General features: G+C 33.0%; 1 protein-coding gene and 1 pseudogene across 2 annotated transcripts in view; both read right to left on the bottom strand.

Moving 5' to 3' along the window:
- The window catches only part of LNX2 (ligand of numb-protein X 2), an 87,465-nt gene that overhangs the window by 8,557 nt on the left and 55,527 nt on the right, over window positions 1-23,381 (bottom strand). For both annotated transcript variants that reach the window (XM_051986533.1, XM_051986534.1), the window contains 4 exons: window positions 18,803-19,171; window positions 15,754-15,894; window positions 6,895-7,072; window positions 2,693-2,924 (listed from right to left, as the gene is read on the bottom strand). In XM_051986533.1, the coding sequence (XP_051842493.1) occupies window positions 2,693-2,924; window positions 6,895-7,072; window positions 15,754-15,894; window positions 18,803-19,171 (920 nt within the window). The remainder of the gene's footprint in view (window positions 1-2,692; window positions 2,925-6,894; window positions 7,073-15,753; window positions 15,895-18,802; window positions 19,172-23,381) is intronic.
- On the bottom strand, window positions 20,902-21,019 carry LOC127558575 (uncharacterized; annotated as a pseudogene).

Raw genomic sequence — 23,381 nt, 5'->3', positions numbered from 1 at the left:
ATCAGGAAAGACACATTTTCATACAAGAAGATGGCTCCTAAATTGTATTTAGAGGAAGAGAGGGACTTTGTTGAGTCAAGAGGAATGATGTGCATTCCAAGCCTGGGGGACAGTGAGAGCAAACCATGACCTTTCAAATGTCCCTGACAGGAGCTCAGAAGTCTTATCTAGTTTTTTCAGTTATTCTTTTAGTGCCAGAGAATGAAGTCCATCTGGACTGGTGACTTGAATTAATAAAGGGAAACTGAACTATCCTATCCTGGGTAGCCCTGGTGAACTACATTTTTTCCTGTCTTTCTAATACAAAGGTTATTTTTCTTTACATGGAAAACAGAAACAGAAGATGAGAAAGGCCCTATTTCTTCTGTTGTCAGTTATTCCCTTCCAATTCATAACCCAATGCAGTTCTATCTTTTCTTTGATTCTTGCTTCCTCTCAAAACATCAAAAACAAAACAAAACAAAACAAACTTAAAAAACAAATCACCTCCCTTTTGTTATCTTCTGCTTCTTTGGAAACTCATTAGCATTCTTTGGGCATCATTTCCCTAAGACAGTACCAAAATGTATAGTAAAAGAAGAAAGACAAAACAGTTCTGAAGGACATAGAGGTATTTCTTAATATTCCAGGGGTTTGTTTTGTTTTGTTTTAAATAAAGTTGGATGTCCTAAGGTAGAGATTCTTTGACCTTATGTTTTTAATAATCAAAAAGTGTTCCTTAATATTGCTGACCCTAAAGGAAATGTTAGCTCATGACACCCTTTGCCAGAACCTCCAGTCTAACAAACCTCATTCTTTGGCACATAGAGTAGAAAGGGGCAGTGGGCTCTCTAGGGCTGCGGAGTGAGAATGCCAGGTCCTTTTCATTAATCCATTGGTTTAACAAAGGTCTCTGACCCCTCATTCACTTTCAGTGAAAGGGCTTTCAGTAAGAACAGAGATGTATGAAATTTTCACAAAAAAGTCACTTTTTGGACAATGATTTCTGATTTCAGGCTTTTATAGAATGGAGAAACAGTGATTTTACACATACAATAAATAGTCTCACAAAGTACATGATTTTTTAGATAAAGATGATATTTTTTAAGTGTTTTCCAAATCTGAAGCCTTATATTAATGCTAGCTAGTCCCCTTCTCATTATTGTTAATATCTTCTGGATAGGAAAGAAATGCACTATATAATGAAGTCAAAAAGCTTTAAACTCACAATACTTCTGTTAAATCAGAAAATGTCTAGTCTCAAAGGTACAATAATGTACAAAATTGCTGATCAAATATATTAAACTCTTAACTGATTAATATTTTACTAAGCCCCTTAAAGAAGCAGTAGAGGAATTTACAAAGAGTTGTTATGCTTCAGACAGACTCCCTAGTGGATGTGGATGATTTCTACACAATCAGTAAATGGAGTGGATGAGCACTGTAGAGGTGCACAGAATTTAGGGAGGAGAAAAGTACCCCTCAACTACAAATCCCAGCCCTCAAATATTGCTATAAAAGGCACCATTCTCCTAATTTCTCAAATTTCTAATCTCAGCATTATTCTGAACTCTTCCCCCTCCCTTCCTCACTTCATGGATCCAATCATGGTTACCTTTTCTACATTTGTATATTCCTCCCATCTGATCCCTTTTCTCCATTCACACAGCTTCTACCTGGCTCAAGCTCATCTCCTCCCATATTGCTGTAGCAACCTCCTCATTGGGGTTTTCTGCTCTAGAGCAGAATTAGGGAGATACTTATTGAACCCCAAGGTAAGGTTTCTGGCTTTCTGGAAAAAGGTATGGAAGGACCCCAGGCCAGGATTTCAGTAGTGTCATTACAACTAAGCAGTGAAGCAGCATATAGTGGGGACAGAGTCTAAGGTCAATGGGAGCAATAAAAGTACATCAATGGTCCAGGATTATTAGAAAGAAGAATGGTTTCTCTACTTGTGAGCTATAGTTTTAAGAATATGACTGTAAGCCTTTTACCGGGAAATTACATCAAGATCCCTGAGGAAACCTAACTTGCAGGTACCACTTGTCAGAATAAATCACAGGGCTACTGCTACACTAACTATTCCTAACCACCTTTTCTGATAGTTAAGAACTAGAAACAAAGCAGATGCTTATCAGATGGCTAAACAAACTGTGGAATGAGTGCAATGAAATCTTACTGCACTGCAAGAAATGATGAGTAAAAAGAATTCAGAGAAGCATAAGAAGATATAAGACTGATGCAGAAAGAAGTTAGAACAAGAAAGGCAGTATAAACAATGATCAAAACAATATAAGTAGAAAGAACAACAACAACAAAAACCTTGAATGTAGTGTAATTAAAATGTCAAAGACTAGAAATGAAAATGACTTTACCAAGGCAGAGATAATGGGTATGGACTGCATGCTACAATGCCAGATTTAGTTTTGGGAGGGTGGGGGAGGAAGAGAATTCTGCTTTACTATATTATTTATTTTCCTACTGTAAGACATGGCTTGATCAGGAAGGAATTATAAATTTCAAAATAAAGGTGATATAAAGGCAATAATAAAAAGTTTAAAACCATGTTAACTTTTCAAGTCCAACAGAAATAAGATAAATAATACCAAAACTTAGAATGAGTTAAGTACTTTGGAGAAGGAATGAATTGTGTCTTTTCAACTAAAGAAAGAATACAAGTAAAATAATATAAAAGCAAATAAAATAAAGGTACCTTGGAAGTCCAAGCCACATGACCCATGATGGAGACCAACTGGCATCATACTCATTTTCACTGATTGTACTTGGTTGTTCTTCATTAGGCTGGGTTTGTTCTTCAACAATCTGGACTTCTAGAGCTTTGAGAGTAACAGCTGGGGAAGCAGCACTGGCTTTCAACACAGCAACTGCCTCACTATGACTTAAATCAGTCAAATCAATGCCATTGATGTTCAGCAACACATCGCCTATTGAGAAATACAACCAATAAAATGCTTAAGAAAAACTTAGCCTGGAAATATATGGTAATAAAGAGTGACATGGAAATTGATCAGTACCAGTTCCAATTGTTCAGTAATGAAGAGAGCCATCTATATCCAGGGAAAGGACTGGGAACTGAGTATGGACCACCTATAAGTTTGTGTGTGTGCGTGTGTGCATTTGACTTGCTCAAAAACATAAAAAGATAATGAAAGTTGGATAAAAGATTACAAAGGGAAACTATTATTATACTGTTAACAAGGATTTATATTAAAAATAATTTAAGAAAAACTGATACCATTTTTATCCTAGGGACATGGAAAAACATTTCATTAAATTAATCTTCTTCTAGTTGCCATGATTGGGAGTGCAATATTTTGGGTTAAAGTTTTCCATTTCTTTTCTGTTCTTTGTCAAGGTCCAACCTCTAGACTTATGTCCCTGATTTCATCCCTTCTATTTTCCCTGAGAGCTTGCCATCTTGATCTGTTACTTTCAATATTCTAGAGCCACAATCTTTCCCTGTCTTGTTGCCTATAAACACTGGCTTCTCCTATACTTACAAAACTTTCATTCTATCATTTTTCAAGCTACAGTTATATATCTCATGTAGTGGAATGTGCACTGAAACCGGAGTCATTCTGTGGGTATGAGTGCTAGTTACTCTACTTAGTAGTAGTCAGCAGCTTTGTGAGCTTTCAGCCCAAAGACAGTAAGGAGGGCATACAACTGGTTAAGAAAGATTATAAGGGACCCCAGGCTGACACTGGGAGTATCCTATGTCATATTTTGCTCATATGCAATTCTAGGTCCCAATTCCAGGGTGGAGAGGAATGTTTATGAGCAGTCACTGGGGAGCAATGGTAGAGAAAAATAGTAGCACTTTTGACTGTTGGAGAGCAGGGATCCTGGACATAGTTCCAAGGCACAGAGAAGCACTAGTGTTTGCAGGGGAGCAGGGACCCTTTCTCAGTAAAGACTGAGGTATAGACTAAAATGGCAATTTCCTTATCTGTACTATCCCCAAATCATACCACCTTGGAATGACCAAAAATTTAGACACACAGTTCTAAAAACAGGAGTGGAAAAAGCCTTGGGACAATATACCTCACACCAAAGTAAGCAAAACCAAACTGTAACAAAGCTCAAAGTTAAGAAATAGGCTGGAAGTGGATAGAATACTGGTCCTAAAAGTGGATAGATAAAAGAACAAATGGATTAGAAACCAGAAATTCAATAAGCTGTTTAAACACACATAGAATTAAACACATGCTTTTACTGATATTTTATTGATATTTCCTGTTTCTACATCAGTATCCCCCCCCCACTTCCCTCTCTCCCTCTAATACACACACACACATCCTTTTTATTTCCTCTCTCCTTCTCTAAGAGCCATTCACTGTGTCAGCATTTTTTAAAAGAGGAAAACAAAAGTGAGAACTGATCAAAACACTGAAAAAGTACAGAAATATGTATAATATATAACATCTATGTACTTCCCACTTCCAAAAAGAGATAAAGTGTGTATGTGGGGGTATTTTCTCATCTCTCTTCATTCTACACAGTATAATTTTGTTATATTTACTTTTGACTTTGAGCGTTTTTTCCCCATTTACATGTTGCAGTCACTTTGTATATTCTTTAGTCCCTAAAGACTGATCTGGCTATATCTAAATTTGGTATTTTGCCTCATTGCTGTCATTGCGTTTGAAGAAATGATTTGTTCTTTTTTCTATCCACTTTTAGAACTAAGCTATTTGATCTCCAATTAATTTTTAATCTTTGCTTGAAAGATGCTTTCTTAAAATATATATGTGTATGTATGTGTGTATATGCATATAACACACACACACACACATATTTTATTAGTTCTGCTTTTTTGCATTTGTTTCATGATATTTTTATGCCTAGTAAATTTTTGTGAAGGTACCGTGCATAACTGAGAACAGACATAGTCGCATTTCTATTCAGTATTCACAAAAAACCCATAATATCTAATAGTTGTAAAATTCTATTCAAGTCTTTAATTTCTTCTTCTTTTTGGTTAGATTTATCTAACTCTGAGAGTGGGTAAATTACGATTCTTTTACTATTATACTTTATTTCTCCCCATTTCTCCCCAGCTATATATATTGTTACCTTTTCATTATGCCTCATACCTCAGAGAATTCATCACTAGGAAATGTCATTATCCCACAAAAATTCACCTGCCTGGTTCTCACATCTTATCAGTAACCTGTGATGTTAGATGTGAGATGTGAGAATTAGACAGGTAAAATTTTGCCTCTCTGACTGGAGTTTTTGATCAAAGGCCATGAAATTCAGGGCCTCTAATCAAGAAGCTTTGCTTAGTCTTTCATTTCCCATTACCTACACTGCTTTTGGACTTCTTCATCATGTCCCTATATTGGGGACTTTCCTTCTACCTCAGTTTCCTTTTTTTGCACCATCTTCCCTCACAAAATTATAAGCTCCTTAAGCACAGAGACTTTTAAAAAACTTGTATTCACATCCCAAGCACAAAACATGGTGCCCACGCAGAGTAAATACTTAATAGTTTATTAATTAATTGGCTGTTCTCCCTGCAACTCATTTAACTTTTCCCCCAAGACCTGAGATGCTATGTCATTTGGTACTTCCATGTTTAGAACTGATAATAGGTTGTGCTTGAGCCCATTATTTTAACTGCATATATTTTCCTGTTTCAGGTGTTTTGTGTTTTTCTTTTAAATAGTTATTTTATTTTTTCCAAATACATGCAAAGATAGCTTTGCAAAACCTTGTGTTGCAAATTTTCCTCCCTTTCCCCTCTCCTTAAGACATCAAGCAATCCAATGTAGCTTACATGTTTCCATATTCATCATGCTGCACAAAATAAATCAGTTCAAAAGAGGAAAAAAAAACAAGCAAACAAACAACAACAAAAAGATGAAAATACTATGTTTTGATCCACATTTAGTCTCCATAATTCTTTTTCTGGATGTGGATGGCATTTTTCCATTACAAGTCTTTTGGAATTGCCTTGAATCACTGCATTGCTGAGGAGTTAAGTCCATCACAGTTGATCATCACATAACCTTGTTACCATGTACAATGGTTTCTTGGTTTTGTTCAACTCACTTAGCATCACTTCATGTTAAGTCTTTTTCAGAGTTTTCTGAAATCAGCTTGCTCATCATTTCTTACAGAATAATAATATTCCATTACATTCACATCATAACTTATTTAACCATTCCCAACTGATGGGCATTCCAATCCATTTCCAGTTCCTTGCCACTAAAAACAAAAGCTTCTACAAATATTTTTGCACATGTGGGTCCTTTCCCCTCCTATATTCCTTGGAATATAGACCCTGTAGTGGCCTGCTGGATCAAAGAATGCAGATTGATAGCCCTTTGGGCAAAGTTCCAAATTGCTCGCCAGAATGGTTGAATCATTTTACAACTCTAGCAATAATGCTTTAGTGTTCCAGTTTTCCCAAACCCCTCTAACTTTTATCATGATCTTTTCCTGTCATCTTAGCCAATCTGAGAGGTGTGTGAAATTGTATCCAAAAATGCCTTAATTTGCAGTTCTCTAATCTGTCATGATTAGACATGACTAGAGATGTTTTTAATTTCTTTGAAAATTGTCTGTTCATATCCTTTGACCATTTGTCAATTGGGGAATGGCTTATATTCATATAATCGTGTTTCTTATAAACAATATAGTGTTGGACTCTGGTTTCTAATCCATCCTGCTACCCTCTTCAGTTTCATGGCTGATTTTATCCCATTCATTCTCACAGTTATGACTTTGAATTGTGCATTTCCATCTTTCCTTTCCCTCTTTCCTGATTTTTTATGCTTTTCCTTAACCTTTGTTTCCTGTCTCCTATAAAAATCTTTTTTTTTAAAAGGAAAAAATGTTTCATTAAAATTTTATACATAAATACATATTCTCAAAATCAAACTTTACCTCGTTTAATTCTGCCATCTCTTGCAAGACAGCCATGAGGGGGTACACTGGTCACAAAAATTGGCAATTCACCACTCTTACTTCCCCTGCCTCCAGCTACTGTCATTCCAAGGGATTCATGTGGTTCCTTCTTCACAGTAATGTGCTTTTCTTGGCATGTAACACATTGAGAGAGATCCTACACAAGGAAAAATATCAACTAAATAATAAAAAAAAAAACCCCAAAAGTGGGGGAAAATAGGCTTTTCTTATATTGACAATATATACTTAAATATAACTTTAGCACAAGATTTATAAAGCCATCTTGTCCCTATGTTAAGGGACAGAAGATATTTATAAAGATCAAATTTACTTATACAGTACTTTAAAGACACAAGTTTTAAAAAATTATTTGGAATTCAAACTCCAAATGAAATTAGGAAATAAGACACACAATGAGGATAGGACATGAAAATAGTTTTCTTTTTTTCTTTAAGTTTATAATAAATTCAGTATGTTACTTTTGAAACATTTTTTGCTCATATGCATTTCTTTATAAGCTTTAGTCTCTTGGTCTGTGCATTTAAAAAAATTGCTGAAAAATCTACTTTTCCTTTTTACTCCAATTTTTGACCCCTTCTTTTTAGAATTTTACAGTCAGCTGATTTAATATTAGATTTAGTTTTAATTTGAAAGTTTCATAAAATTCACTTGGGCCTCACACTTTTTTTCTTTAGGTGTTCCTTTATGACTTGTTCAATTTCCTTTTCCTGAAACAAGAGTTACTTAAATTCTCCTATTTTTCTATTAATTTTGATTATTTTGTTAAATATTTATATATTTCATCTGAGTTATCAAATTTACTGGCATGAAATTGGGCAAAAATAATGTGTAATTTCCTTTACTTCACTTTTATTTCTTGTAAATTTTTTTTCATTTTAAAAATGTTAATAATTTCTAGTAAAAATCAAATGAGCTAAACACTTATCAAATTGTATTAGTTTTTTTAAAAAATAAAAACTATTTTTATCAATTTAATAAATTTTATGCTTTCACAATTTGGCTCTCTTAATTTTCGAAATTTGTTTTGGTGCTTAATGTTTGTTTTTTTTTTAACGTGTTGATTTCTATTTTTAAAAAGTTTCATGTCCAATTCATTTCTTCATTCTTTTAACATCTGCTACTTTGATGTAGTAGTATCTGCGTGGCCTTGAATAAATGATCACACCAAGTCTTGGTTGAAATATAGAGACTAATGCAAGAGATAATGCTGTAAAAAATTACCCTGGCATGCGTTCTATCAATAAAAAGTTATTAAAAAAAAAAAGAAATATAGAGACTATAATTTAGTTTCCTAATGAATGAACTATGGAAACTGAGTGAAGCACACAGACTCCATTCCTATTCAATTATGAGTCAAGTCCAATTTTTATCTTGTGAGAAAAGTTTATTCAATTATGGGAATTATGAGAAATCTTTATTGCATTGTTTGAACCTAGCCTCGTGAGGCTGTAAGTTGAATCACCTCTGCTTCCTGCTTAGAAAATCTTAACTAATGGCCTACTTAATGCTGACCAAAAATTCAGATGTAAAAACTAGTGCAAGGAGGTTGTTCACAATTATATTTTTCAAGTAACCTGTATGTCTTATCTGAAAACTGACTCCACACTAATCATTCTGTTTTTACATTCCTTTGACCGAATACAGGTATTAGCAGGAGAAAGATATCTCTTTTTCTGGTTTCAGGGAATTTTACCTGTTCACTCTCCTTCTCCTCTCCTAATGTGCAAAGTACCTAATCTTTTCTCCAAATAGAAATCAGATTATCTAATTATGTGCTCTGGTTAATTGTTTTCTTTTAGTTAACTGGTCTCATTTGATTAATTGTTTTTAAATACATAAAAATCTGTCTTCACTCTGTATTCAGGGTCTTTGGATTGTTTCCTTAGTTATTATCCACCACACAATATAAAATCCCATTTTAGAGATCTGAAATTGTATTATAAATTGATTAGTCACTTACTTCTACTTAGCTCACCTTAAAAATTGCTGTCTCACAGTTATTTATTTTATTAACCAATTATTCATTTAAAAAGAAATAACAGGCAAGATTTAAGTAGATAAGGAATATATTTTTATCTTTTCATATAAGAAAAATATAGCTTTAATGACTCTGAAACCCTACTGTAAGAAATGACCCTTTTTTCTATACAAATTCTTCTGTTTGGCCTGAAAAGTTCTTCATAATTTGGAAATATTCCAAACTAACTTCTGAGTTTATTTCACAATTCTCCTTTCATCAAGCACCCGTTGTCCATTTGCACTTCCCTGTATGGGACATTCTGTCTCCCACTTATTTACCTTTGCACAAGCTGTCCCTCACATCTGAAATCTGTTCCTTGGATCACAAAATTAGAGGCAGAAGAGACCATTCAGGCCACCCAGAACTCCTCATTTTACAAAAGGAGGAACACACCAAAAAAGGTTAAATAATTTGCCCCTGATCATAATTAGTGTGGCCAACATTCAAACCAAGTCCTTGCCTTGAAATCCAACGCTCTTCCTTCTGTATCATGTTGTACCTCCACCTCTAAAATGTCCTAGCTTCCTTCCAGGTCACCTGAGTTGCCTTCCTACAGTAAGCCTTTCCTTAGCCACCAGATGGAAGTGTTTTTCTGCTCCTAAAATATCTGTCTGTCTATCTATCTATAAAAATCATTTATCAGTAGTCCCTTGATAGAATGTAAATCCCTAGGAGAAAGTTTCTTTCTTTGTCTTTGCTCCCCAGTGCCCAACACAATAACATGTACCCAATAGTGAGTGCTTAATAAATGATTATTGAATGAATATTAAAGAAATGCTTCAAACAAGACCTAATGATGGTCTAAGTACACAATGGAGTAGACAAGAGTGCAGAACACCAGAGAGCAGTGAACAAAATTAGGAAGCTCTGGGCTGGATACCCTGATACCTCAAACACTCACCTGCTGAAGTGATATTGGGTTAAGTCACTTCAGCTTCAGTTTGCTCACATGCATATCTTCCCCACCAAAAAATAACAATAGTATTTCCTTTACTAGACTGTTGTGAGATCAGTGAAGCAATAAATGAAAGTGAAAGATCATTTAAGGACATTTCCAGCTCTAATACAATCTTCTGATCACCCATTAAGGGTGATAAAACAAAATCTCCCTAGTTCAATTTATCAACTGAGGATCAGCCTTACTTGGTTATGAGAGGCAAGGAAATTGTTTTGCCACTGTAACTCTAGAGGATCCTCTACTTAAAGCTTAGGGAAATACTGCAGAGGAATAAATTAAAGATCTCCAAAGTATGTGAAAGAATGTGGATGTCTAAACGCTGCTTGTAATGAGAGTATCTTATCTAAGTCGGTGGGGAGGAGGAATCCAATGAAATCTTTAAAGCAGACAGTCTTTGGCAGAATTTGGCTTCTAGAGAAACACTTAGCCATATAAAGTTTGACAGTGGAATCTGTACTAAGGTATCCGCTAAGATGGCTATAAATATTCCAAAGGCATTTAAAAAAGAATAACAAAGAAGATAAGGGGAGGAAAAAAAAAACCAAAAACACATTACTTTTGATAAATATTCCTTAGTCAAGAGAATATTCTCATATACAGAGTCATGATGACATCATGGATAGGATAAATATAATTATGATTTCTAAAACTGACAAAAGCAATGAACTATAATGACTATTTGTTTCTAGACATTAATTACAATGTTACCTTCAGTGACGTTATAACATAACTTGTATTTAAGAGTAATAATAACACATTTCTGAATTTAGCACCAGGACAAGGTGGATCTGCTGCCTTATCTATATATAGTCCTTGAATACCACTTATTTTTGTACTTGAATACTTTTAAGGTGCTGAAAATATTTTTAAAATTTATTTTCTTATTTACTTATTTTATGTTTTAAAGTTGTCTTTTGTTTTGATACCTGTCATTTCTGGAAACCCTCTAAGAATCCTCTCTTGTGGTCCAAAAAAATAAATAAGCAAAAATATGCTATCCAGTGACTTCATTTGGTCATATTCTATCTTGGAGCCATAAAGAAGGTGGAAGGAGGTAGGTTTCTTCAAGTTACTTGGAGTCAAGCTTTAGTGGTCTTATTTGCTTTCCTACAATCTCTATGGAATTTAAAAAAAATTATCTCTCCCCTCCCCACCACTTTTTTTTGGCTAAAGTTCATATAACCTTTTCAAGTTTGCCAAACTGTCCATGTTCATAATTTCTTATCACATAATAATATTTTACTTACATTTATATTATGATTTTTTTCAGCCATATTTCAATTTATAGGCATACATTGTTTCCAGCTCTTTTTCTACCAGAGAGAGTATTACTAAGAGGTATATGTTCAGATTAAACACTTTTCTTGCACAATCTAAATTGATATCCAGCAGGTAGAACAGTTTGTGGCTCCAACAATGTATTAATATTTAATATGTCTTCTTGGGGAATGGCATAAACAAACTGTGGAACATGAATGTAAAGGAATATTACTGTGTTGTTAAGAAACAATGAATTTGGTGAATACAGCAATGATGCAAAGTGAAGTCACCAGAGCCAGGACATGGAAGTAAAATCCCAGACTATAATGGAAATGGAAAAAATAACAATTAAAAATGAATACTTTGAAATTATAATTATCAAGCTTAGTCTCAAAGAAAGGGCACAAAAAGATATTTCCTCTGTTTCTTTGTATATATAGAGGATCGTGAGTGTGAAATATTGAGTTAAAAGACAAACACCTTTTTCAATGTGGGTTATTTTAGTGGACTTTAAAAATTGTTTTTAGAAAACCTCTTATAATAGTTCAACAGTTCTCGCAACAGAGTGAAGGGATGGATACAGTGGAATATATAAGGTGATATTGAAAAAAAAGGATCAAAAATTAATCATTTATACCCTTCCCCTAAGCAACAGTTGTTAAAGTTCTCTCAAAAATTCTTTTTACGTGATCTTTAACCTGAGATTATGTATTTATTTTGAGTTATTTGTACTACAAGTTTGATCTAAACCTGATTTCTGCTAAATGTTCCTGGGTTTTTCCAAATAATTCTTGCTGAAATGGAGATTTTCTTAAAGTAATTCATATTCTTGGATTTACCAATCATTGTTTTTTGTTCATAGTTTTTAATCATTTGTTTCTTATCTATTCTGTTTCATCAATTTATTTTTCTGTTGGCTTTTTTAAAAGTACTAAATAGTTTGATGGCTACCACCTTCTAATATAGTTTAAAAACCTAATAATGCTATGCCTCCATCATTTTTTACTTCTTCCCATTGTTTCCCTCGATATTCTAGAGCTTTTGTTCTTCCAAATGAAGTATTTGTTTTGATTAGCATTAATCTATAAATCAATTTAGGCAATTAAAAATATTAACATGGTCCAATGATCAGTGAATAGCTCTTCAATTATTTAAGGAGACTTTTATTATTAGATGTTATAAAAACTGGTTTTTGATAGTACTGGTACATGTTTTATATGAATGTTCTTAGGTTGCTTCCCAAATGTTTTGCTATCTGTAATGATTTTGAATAAAATTTCTCTTAATAACATTTTACCTGTTTTGTTAGAATTGTAGAGAAATGCTAATGAGTTTGTGAATTAATTTTGCATCTTACTTCTTTACTAAATGTACCAGTTACTTCAATTAGTTTCTTTGATGATTCTTTGAGGTTTTCTAAGTATATCATTATTTCATTTGCAAATAACTATGAAAGCATAGTAAATTTCATTTGCAAATATCACTACCAAAATGTGGTACAAGACTATATTTTAAAGAAGTTATAATGGGTTAATTGAGGATATTACAACTCAAATCTCAGAGAATTTCTTCCACAAATAAAATCTTTTGGGGAGGTTTTAAAGATGCTGTATTCCTTTCTTCCACTCTTGCTTAATTTCTCATTTCATTAATGTCAAAAGTCTTCCTCTGTATCATTTTGAGAGTCAGGTTTTTTATTTTTACTCATACAAGGTTAATATGAACAAAAAACAGGTTTCAGTTAACCAAAATGTTCTGGAGCATGAGGCAGCTAGGTGATACAATGGACATAGATTTGGACTCTGGAAGACTTGAGTTCAAATCTGACTTAGGACATTTACTAGCCATGCAATCCAAGACAAATCACTTAATCTCAGTTTCTTTGTCTGTAAAACGGGAACAATTACAGTACCTACTTCTCAAGGTTGTTGTGAGGAAAAACTGAGATAACATTTGTAATTTTATTTATTTATATTCTCTTTCATTCTTCCCTACTATCTCTCAAAATCTTTCATGTTTGTTCAAATGCCATTTCCTGTGAAGTCTTTTCTCAATTGCTAATGTAATTCATTTCCTTCTTTAAATCACGCTGAATTTACTTATGTGTAGGCAAGCTCTATATTCCAAATGAAATGGCCAATTTTGGGGGGGAGGGATGAGGGGTTCTCTTGGGCAGTAAAATGCCTTGCATATAGCAAACATCTAATAAATAAAGGTTAAACCGAATCAAAAGTAAAATGTCTCCTACAATGTGAGTTCATTATGTCAAAACTCTTATCAAAGGGAGAGCTTTCTGGTCACTCCTGGAAGGTTTTTACAAATTCTGTTCGTAGGACTTTTGTTGTTCAGTTGTTTTTCAGTCACATCTAACTATTATTCCATTTGGGATTTTCTGGGCAAAGATACTGGAACAATTTGTCATTTCCTTCTATAGCTCATTTTACAAGTGAGGAAACTAATTCAAGCCAGGATAAGTGACTTGTCCAGAGTCACATAGTTAGTAAAGGTCTAAGGCCACATTTGAACTCCAGTCATCTTGATTGCAGGCCCAAGGCTCTTTCATCCATTGTGTACCTAGCTACTCTTGTGTAAACAATTAAATCATCCTTATACATCTACTTCCAATACAAACCAATTCATCAGTTCATGTATTCCTTAGAAAGAAGTGACTTGAATTAACTATTCAATTCAATTAAAAGATCATTTATTCACTTCAACTATGAGGTTGCCAAGTCATTGATTGGGAATACAGAGGTGAAAATATGCCAGTTTCTAATGAACAAGTTAAGATCCTAAGGGCACACAACCACCTATCTGGGTAACTTAAGGCAAATTTGAAGGAGGAAAAAAAAGAAGCAATAGAAAGTGGGCAATCAGAAAAATACTTTCTGTAACAGGAAACCTCTGAATTTTAGAAATTCAATAAGAACTATTCAGTAAAATATCTGGATATCTACCTATATTCATTTTTTTTCTGTAGCCAAAATGAAACTCAAAGATATATGAATGGCTTCAAAGTACTCTACAGGGGTTCAATTAATATCAACAAATATCAACAAATGTTCCTTATTTAAGGAACATTTAAATATTTAGTTTATTTAAGTATATTTCAGTTCCAAAGACAACTGATTAAAGTTTTCTAAATAAGAGACTGCTAAAAAAAGGACTGCTAATAGACAGCAGTCTTTTATTTTCACCATTAAACATTTGACAAATGAAAATAGTATGTTAGTAGTATGCTGTTCAAATAAGGTATAAAAGCAATTTCAATGTGATTTTTGAACAATCAAACTCTGTGAAATATTTGAAGACACTATATACAGGATATGTCTTTTATAATATTTGTTTCTAACAAGGGCCAGGTAAGACTGTTAATGAAACTAAAGTTCTCTGTGCAGTATGAACATAATTTCAATATATGCATGACTTGGAATGAATGGACTAAATAAATGAACTTATTTTTTGCAAGAGTTAAGTGGGAGAATCAAATGTATAGAGAACATATAATTGGCAGAATACACCATGATATGTGAATGAGGAATTTTCTGATGTGTTCTGACTTTCTCATAGGGTCAAACATTTTTCCATGATGTTACATCTTTAAAATTATTGTAAAAATTAAACAAGAAAAAGACAACATTATAACTCAATTCTTAATATAAATCAAAGGTTTTAGGAAATGCTACAAATCCTATTTTAAACAATTTCTCATTTCATATAACCATAATTATACTAGAAAAAGTTTAGAATTTTATTATATCAACAGTCTTTTTTTGTCCAGTATTGAAATAAACAGAGTATCTAAAGTTCTAAGTAACGGATCAGATAACACAGTACAAAGTCACATTACACTACACAGTAGGGCAAAAAGTTAGTAAAAGCATTGCTTAATAGAAAAGCCAGATGTTGCTACTAAGTTTTTTTTTTTTTTTTTTGGGGGGGGAGGGGAAGAGATACATGTGTGAAACACAGATATACACAAACTACAACAGCACTTTGGAAATTAATTGAGGGTTTTGAAGTATATGAATAAATATTTTAATTTTAAAAGTAGCTGAAGTTTTATTTAAAGGAGAGATCTTTAAGAGGCTGATATTTCACTTCTATTCTGATATAAATGAATGAACCTTCAATCTGTTAAAACTATTTTCATAATTTGATTGAAATTAACTAAAGAATTATTTGAGGAAAGAGAAAATAATGATTGATAGTATTAATGATCCTTCTGTTTTCTGAATTTTGGAATTAAAACCAAGACAAACAGACTGTGAACTCTGTGAGGGCAGCTACTATTTTTGGCCTCTTTTTATAACTATAGCACTTAGTCCAGTACCTGGCACATAAGTATAACTCCATAAATGTTTACTGACTAACATTCCTTCTGCCACAAAAACTGATTGGATCTTTGAAAGTTTTCAAAATAATGCTGCTAAATAAAAAGAAAAGAACAGAGAATTAATTATATATTTGAAAAAGGGAAATAAATTGGAAGTAGAGCTGATTTGTGAGATAATTTTAACAGTATTAATAATGGTCACTATGTTCTTAGGTCTTTTAAAACACAAAGAAAAGTTCTTACCTTATGTGAGCTGGGTCTGCTATGATACAGTTGCTGTGCCTGGTGCTGGCTGCTGTTATGAGTTCCTGGTTCCCTGTTAGTACTGTTGGGCTGTGGTTTCCCTGGTCTTGAAATTGTTAAATTCACTCTCTCTCCACTAGCCTGAGGAAAACACACAATTTCAGTCAATCATTAATAGCATCTTCCAATTTAAGAATTATTCAACTAGAGTCATTGTTTTCCAGTACTTTGCACCTTACTGGAATTTTTAATTAAAACTGACCACATTATTGCAGCAGGGGCCTGGGCCCATTTGGGCAATAACTTAGGGGAACAATGATTAGGGAAAGAAGCCAACTATCTGCTAATATTTTTCAAGTCCCCAGATTGACATGTGTATGTGTGTGTATTGATAAAATAAGTTTTATGTCAGAAATTTTTATTTCACTTCCAGATATATCATTTTTTATCAGTTCATGAATTGCCCCATCCCTAAACTCCAAATTGTCTTACTAAGACAAAGAAATAGGATTATCCTTCTTTCTGCCTTTTCATACACAGGTTACCTTTTTGTACTTTTTTTTTTTTCCTCCTACTAAACACTGAGTAAAGATGCATAAAAATTGAAGATTCAAGAAGCAATTTCTCTGAACACTCACAACTAAAATTCTTAATGATGTCTTTTGTCCTAAAATATTTAAATGCTACAATGGCTATTAAAAAGAAAAAAGATACAGGTTAGTTTGCTGAGATTAAAAAAGGCATTAGATCAAAGTTTCATGGATATATATATTTTTAAAGACACATGGAGTCATCTAAGCAATGCCAAAAACTCTGCTGAAGTTGTATATTCCTGTGTTGTATCATGATGCCAATGCTTGATATTAAAAATCCTAACACATATAGAATCTTGATCTTTAGAAATATCAAACAGCTAAACAGTAAAGGGTCAGAACACATTTAAATGGAATAGGAGCAAATAATTATCAGGATTCTAAAAAAATGAAAAGATATTTGATTGATGGCTACTTCAGCAATCTGACATCTGATATTTTTAGGTCTACAAAGACAATGTATTTGATTATCATAATTATTTCAAATGTAGGGTTCTTTTGGGGGAAAAAAAAAGTAGCCTGTCAGTTGCTGCCTAAAACTAAGAACCGTTTTTATAAAATCGTCAACCCCAGGCAATTTCACTTTTACATAATTTAGAATATTATCTTGTAAAATAATATGTAATGACTTAAAAATATAAATGTAATCATAATTCACTGCAAATATAAAATCTCCTCAGACATTTGTCAGCATACTGTCCATACCTTGATTTACACCTATAAATAGGTAGTGTATGGGAGGCAAGCTGTGAGTTTGAAGAAAATATTTTGGAAGGAAGAATGGAAGGAAGGAAGGAAGGAAGGAAGGGAGGGAAAGGGAGAAAATAGCTGCCTTTAGAGGTCAAAGAAGCAAAGATACAGGATTGTGTAAACAGAAATAGGCAGTTTGTATTCTGTTCAACAATAGGATGAACCTACAATGATTCTACTGCAAAAAAGGCCTCTACTATCTTAGAGGTCTACTATTTCACCAAGATAGTCTGATGAGATTAAACACCGAGAAAACATCCTTACTGGAACAAACCTGATCTCTACAACTCCTGAGATGCCCAAGTGAACAATGACTAGATAATCTGTCCCTATAATTCAAACTCCTAAATGAGGAAAGCAGTCTCTTCCTTCTGTAGCTGGAAAGGTCACCCTAAAGTTGTGTAAAACTCTAGATTTCTATGTATTTCCCTTTGTTCCTTAATGTAGACATCCATCTTTTGACTGATACTAATTAATATTTTTTATCTTCTAGCCGAGTCACCTGATTTACTGACCTTTAGCCAAACAGATCAAAGTAGAAAGCATTTACTCCCCCAGAGGATCATTCTGGATTAAGGAATTCCCCAATAGTAGTAATATCTTCCCCAGATGTTAGTCTGCAAACACTATCAGTAATTGTTCTTTGATATTTCTTTTCTTCTACACACTGGTCTGCCTATTTATGCTGAATATTTTTCCTTACTTCATTTAATCATTCCAATCTTTCCATTTCAAGTACACTCCACATGGCATTACTACAATCTAATATGTCTTTCATCTACAACACTGAATCTACAAAAATTGTTGTCATTTAGTTTTTTCCTGAGATTATTTTCTTGGAACCAATAACATTAGGTTGCATACTTGATAAATATGTGCTCATTTTTAATGAATCCAGAGATGCAAGGTAATCTCAGGACACATACTAGATATGTAATAACTATTTACTGAATTGAACTGAATTGAAAGCAGCACTGTACTAGTGACTAGAGTCTTATTCTTTGAGTTAGGCACTCTCCTGTACTATATATTGGCTGTGATCTTGAGCAGGTCATTTAGCATTTAAGGCTCCTGACAACTCTCTAGGACTATTAACTGCAGAAAAATCCCATCATTAATTTCTTATCAGAAGTTTCCTACACTATTTAAGTTACAGGTTTGGTTAAAAAAAAAAAAAAGAAAAAACTCCACCAAAACTAAAACCAATAACTTAACCCTACAAAATAAAGGATAGAGTGAGAATGTTATATACGTCAATGATTATACTGAGATTAGTCTTTCACTACTCCTCAACCTGTCCTCACACTGAAATTCAACATGACTAACAACTACTCAAGAATTTGCCACTATCGGCTAATAGATAAGGGAGTTGAACTCAGATCTCTCATATGGAAGTTCAGCTCTCTATCCACTACATCATATTCCCTTGGTTTTTTTTTTTTTTAATATTAACAAATTACATTTAGGTAATGTATTTATGAATAGCATTTCCTAACCTTTCAGTTTATAACCAAACCAGAAGAAGTAGTCAGTCTACAAGCACTTTAGGACTAATTTTTAACAAGAACAACAAAAAAATATCAAGAATGAAGTCAGGTGATACAAAAAAAGTTTGATGTGACTCTTTATTAATGAATACTACCATTTGAGGGTTAATAAAGTTCCTTTTCCATTACAAATAAAAGTTAGTATCAAAAGAAATTTACCTGGATAATCTGAGCAGCAAGCTCAGGTGTTCCATGTTTCAGGTCATGTCCATTGATGGCAAGTACTCGGTCATTGCTACTGAGCCTGCCATCCTGGGCTGCCAGTCCTCCTTCCAACAGATCAAGAATAAAAACTCCTGGCTCATCTGTTCTTCGTACTAATTTAATTCCAAGCTGTTCATTAGAATCCCGCTTATGAAGGATCACATGGAAGCTCTCTTCTCGTAAGGAATTATTATCAGAATGGTTATAGGTTCGACTGCCAAACCGCCTCTCCCGAAGCACAGTAAGGTGCAGCACACTGCAAGGCTGGGAAAGAACAGCTCTGGCATAATTATGAGACACATTGCTGATGTCAAAGTTGTTGACCTAAAAAAATAAAGATTAGAACCCAAACGCTCATTAACATTTTCATCTAGTAATCAGCATGAATATTTTTACAGAATTTTCAAAAGAGTAAATTGAAATATATTTTAAGAGTCAATTGTTACAAAGATAATCTCTCAGGGAGAATACATTAGAGATTTTTAAAAAGTGACTTACTTATTATTACAACCAGTCAAAAGTAAGCTAATAAAATATAAGTAAGGATGGACAAGGTAAATGAGTGGATATACAGCTACAACATCTTTAATTGAGCTAAGAATTAAAAAATCTCAATAAATATGGATGAATCACTGAGGTTATATATTTTCTGAGTATGTCATATGTGCAAAAGCTTTTCTAAAGCCCATGAGATTAAGCATAGAAAAAAAAGCTTAAAAAAAAAACCCACCAAAAAACTCCATAAACATATCCTCTCCCCATTTCCCACTATCTTATGCTTAAAATATTAAAAAGCTATTGTTTCATATTACATTTGAATGTTAAAGGACTAGAATACAACTATCATTGTATGTATTTCTATGATCTCCAAAGTACTTATCTAAAATTAGCTCATGACTTGCCTTCCTTCTCAGATACATTCAACTCACCAAACCTCCATTTCTCTGAACTATTTCCTTTAGATAATAAAAGTTTTATTTCCCAACTAGAATTAAAAGTATTTCACTTAATACTTTTTATTTTCAATCTAATCTTGTCAACTAGATGAGAATAATAAGATGCAGGTGACATACTGCAAGCTTTCACATGTTTATTTGTGAATCATTAGTAATTTATATCTAACACGTATTCATGCAGACACACATTTATGAATATAAATGTATATTTATAAATATAAATGTCACCGTGATGAGAATGACATAGACTACCCTTAGGCCAAAGGATAAGAAATTGTTATCCTAAATATTTAAGAACTTTATTCCTGGGGCAGCTAGGTAGCTCAGTAGATAGAGCATCAGTCCTGAAGTCAGGAGGACCTAAATTCAAATCTGACCTCAGATACTTAGCATGTCCTGGCTGTGTGACTATGGGCAAGTCACTTAACCCCAATTGCCTCAGCAAAAACAAAAACAAAAAAATACAAAAAACTTTATTCCAGCTTTGCCACTAGCATGCTAATTTAATCTACAAAAGAAGTTCTACTTTACAAGAACACTGTAAGGAAAAACTGATTTTAAGCTAAAAAGTTAAATATCTAAGTTATAAGCATAAAGGACTAAAATTAAGGAATTAAAGAACAGAAAACAGGACAAAACATTATCAGGCTCATTCTTAAAATTATATTTTAATGATAAATTCTTATTCATTGCTAATTAATCACAGTTAGATTGGAATGATTTTGCACTTTGGTATAATGATGCACATGCATGCGCACGCACACACACACACCCCTACCAATGGCAGAAATCAAGGGAACTTTTTTATTCTATTGCTAAATCAGTTACTAATCATATGTTTAAATGAATTTGTAAGCCTAACTCTCTGAGATCTTAAGTTTTATTGCTGTTTAATCACTCCAGTTATGTCTAACTCCTTGTGATCCAATATGGGGTTTTCTTGACAAAGATACTGGAATAGTTTACCATTTCCTCTTCCACTGGATTAAAATAAACAACTTAAGTACCTCGTCAGAAGTAGTGTCTTTGACCAGATTTTGAATTCAGGTCTTCCAAATTTCAGACCTATGTTCTATCCACTGAACAATCTAGGCCCTCTACAGTTTTTTTTCTTCCTCTGTAGTAAAAATCCATTTAATTTACAGACAACATATCAGATATTAACTGATAAGAACAGATACTATGCTTGATCTTAGCCAAATGATTGAGGAGCAATAGTTTCTTGATTTACTTATTTTAGTACTCATTAATAAAATTAAGGAAGATGATTTCTAAGGTCCATTTGAGCTCTAAAATACTATGGTTCAGTATCTACCATTTTATGGGGATATAATCCTTGGAATCTACTCTGAGTCTTCATATTCTTTATTAAATCACTTCTGATTCACCAACTGACACAATCTCCAAAATACCAGATTCTGATCATGTTGTTGTTCACTTGTTTTTCAGTCTTGCCTGCCTCTTTATGACCCCATTTGGGAATTTCTTGGTTAAAAAAATGAGAGAGGTTTGCTATTTCCTTCTTCTGTTTATTTTACAGATGAGGAAACTAAGACAAACAGGAGTGTCTTATGTAGGGTCCCACAACTAGTAAGTGTCTGAGGACGATTTGAACCCAGACAGATGAGTGCTTTATCCACTGCATCATCTAGCTATCCATTTATATCCATTCAAACACTTAATTATCTGTACTGAATACAAAATATTATGCTAGTAGTTATAGGAAAGGTAGAAAAATTTTGATAATACACAATCAGTACCTTCATGGATCAGGAGGATAAAAATAAAAACAGATAAAAAATATGCATTATATACTAAATGTATAAGAAACTAGCAAAACAAAATATTATTTAAAATTCAAGGAGAAAAGTAACAAGAATTACGGAAGGAAAAAAATTATTCCAATCTACCCCAACCAAAGGTCCTATCCCTTCTTTGATCCTTGTCTTTCCTTCAACAAATAAAAAGAACCTTTTTTTTGTTTGTTTCCTCAGCTTTCCTTGATAAACCTTAGCTCCCTTTAAGATTTAGTACTCCTGACACTATTCTTCTGTTTCACACCCTTAAAATCATCTATTACCTGCCCTAACTTACATTTTGTATGTTTTTTTTTTTTTTAATTTCTATATAAATCAGGCGGGTTTGGACAGTTTTCCTCTTTTCTAGAACCTCACCTGTATTGTTTCCTTAATGTCATCAGAAGGTCATTCTAAAGAGCTTCCCCTATTTTTTGATCCTATTTCTTCATCAGAATTTTAGTCCATTTCCCTTTTTTTGAATTCTCTAAAAAGTTTTCTCTCAAAATTTAATATTCATATATTAAACTATGGAGGACCTGATTTTCTTTCCTCTATCACAAATAGCATAGACACGTTCTCCCAAAGTTTCTTCCATCATTTCCATTGTACAAACCAATTCTTTCTTGATGAGAATCAAATGTGAAGGTGGAATTTTCCCTTGACCCTATCCCTACCTAGAAAGTTATCAGAAATTCCAAACATAATGTAATACAAATATAAAATATATAATATATGAAATTCCACAGAAAGCATATACAATGAAACTGCCTGGGTAATTTATTTCTCTTTGTCTTTTCATTTATGTCACTGTTTTGTTAAATAAAATGGCTAACTGAACCAAGTAATATTTTTCCAAATGCAAAAAAACAGATTCCACTAGGTAGATTATACATGTACACATAGATACATATTAAAATCACATCTGGAAACCAGCTTATTAGTAGCTTTGTGGCCTGACTGAATTTAGGAAAAGAATTACTTAGGAATTTGTTCAAAACCATAAGGACTATCTGTTCTGACTTTACAAAAACAATTAAAAAACCCTTAGCCAAGCAAGAACTGATTCTGTTATTTTTCAAATTCATCAACACAAGTTTTTTTTCAGCCTCAACATCTCAAAAGTACCTTCCAAAGGGCTCAGTATTTTGTTAACTGTTCACCCAAAGTCAAATATTAACAGTTTCTATTTAATAGCAAAAAGTCCTTTTTAAAACTTCAGTTGGATCTTAAAGGAAGGGAACTAGGTTCCATTTAAGGGACAAGACATACAAGGTAAAATTCAAGTTTAATTTTAAAATCCAGTAATGGAAAAAAATCTATTAGTCAATCCACTAATTAGGAATCCAATTTATATCTCTTGTCATTAGATATCATTTATTCATATGATCTAGTCTTTATCCTTCTCTAGACAGCAATATTTATTAAATGAAGAATGATATATTTGAATTTTCATAAACATATTAAAGACTTTTAGGTCTGTAGTTACTAAAAAGACTACATCAATTAAAATTAAATAAACATCAAACATTGAATCATTTTAATGGCTTCCTAAAGATAAATGATTATTTTTAGAATAGAGGTGAACAAGATTTAGATTAATTCATTAATCATTCTTTGCCAAAGACATTATTAACCTATATTCAGTCATGATACATGCCTGCACACATGTGCATACCTACCTACCCACTCACCACATATTAACACATACCTCAAAGTTCAAAATATTCACAATGGAACAAAATAACTTGGAAATTTACTATGTTTAAATTTTCAATTAGA

The sequence above is a fragment of the Antechinus flavipes genome, chromosome 3 (assembly GCF_016432865.1).
Source record: "Antechinus flavipes isolate AdamAnt ecotype Samford, QLD, Australia chromosome 3, AdamAnt_v2, whole genome shotgun sequence".
Taxonomy (NCBI): Eukaryota; Metazoa; Chordata; class Mammalia; order Dasyuromorphia; family Dasyuridae; genus Antechinus; species Antechinus flavipes.
Note: the sequence above shows the minus strand (reverse complement) of the source record. Positions and strands in the feature narration are given on the sequence as shown.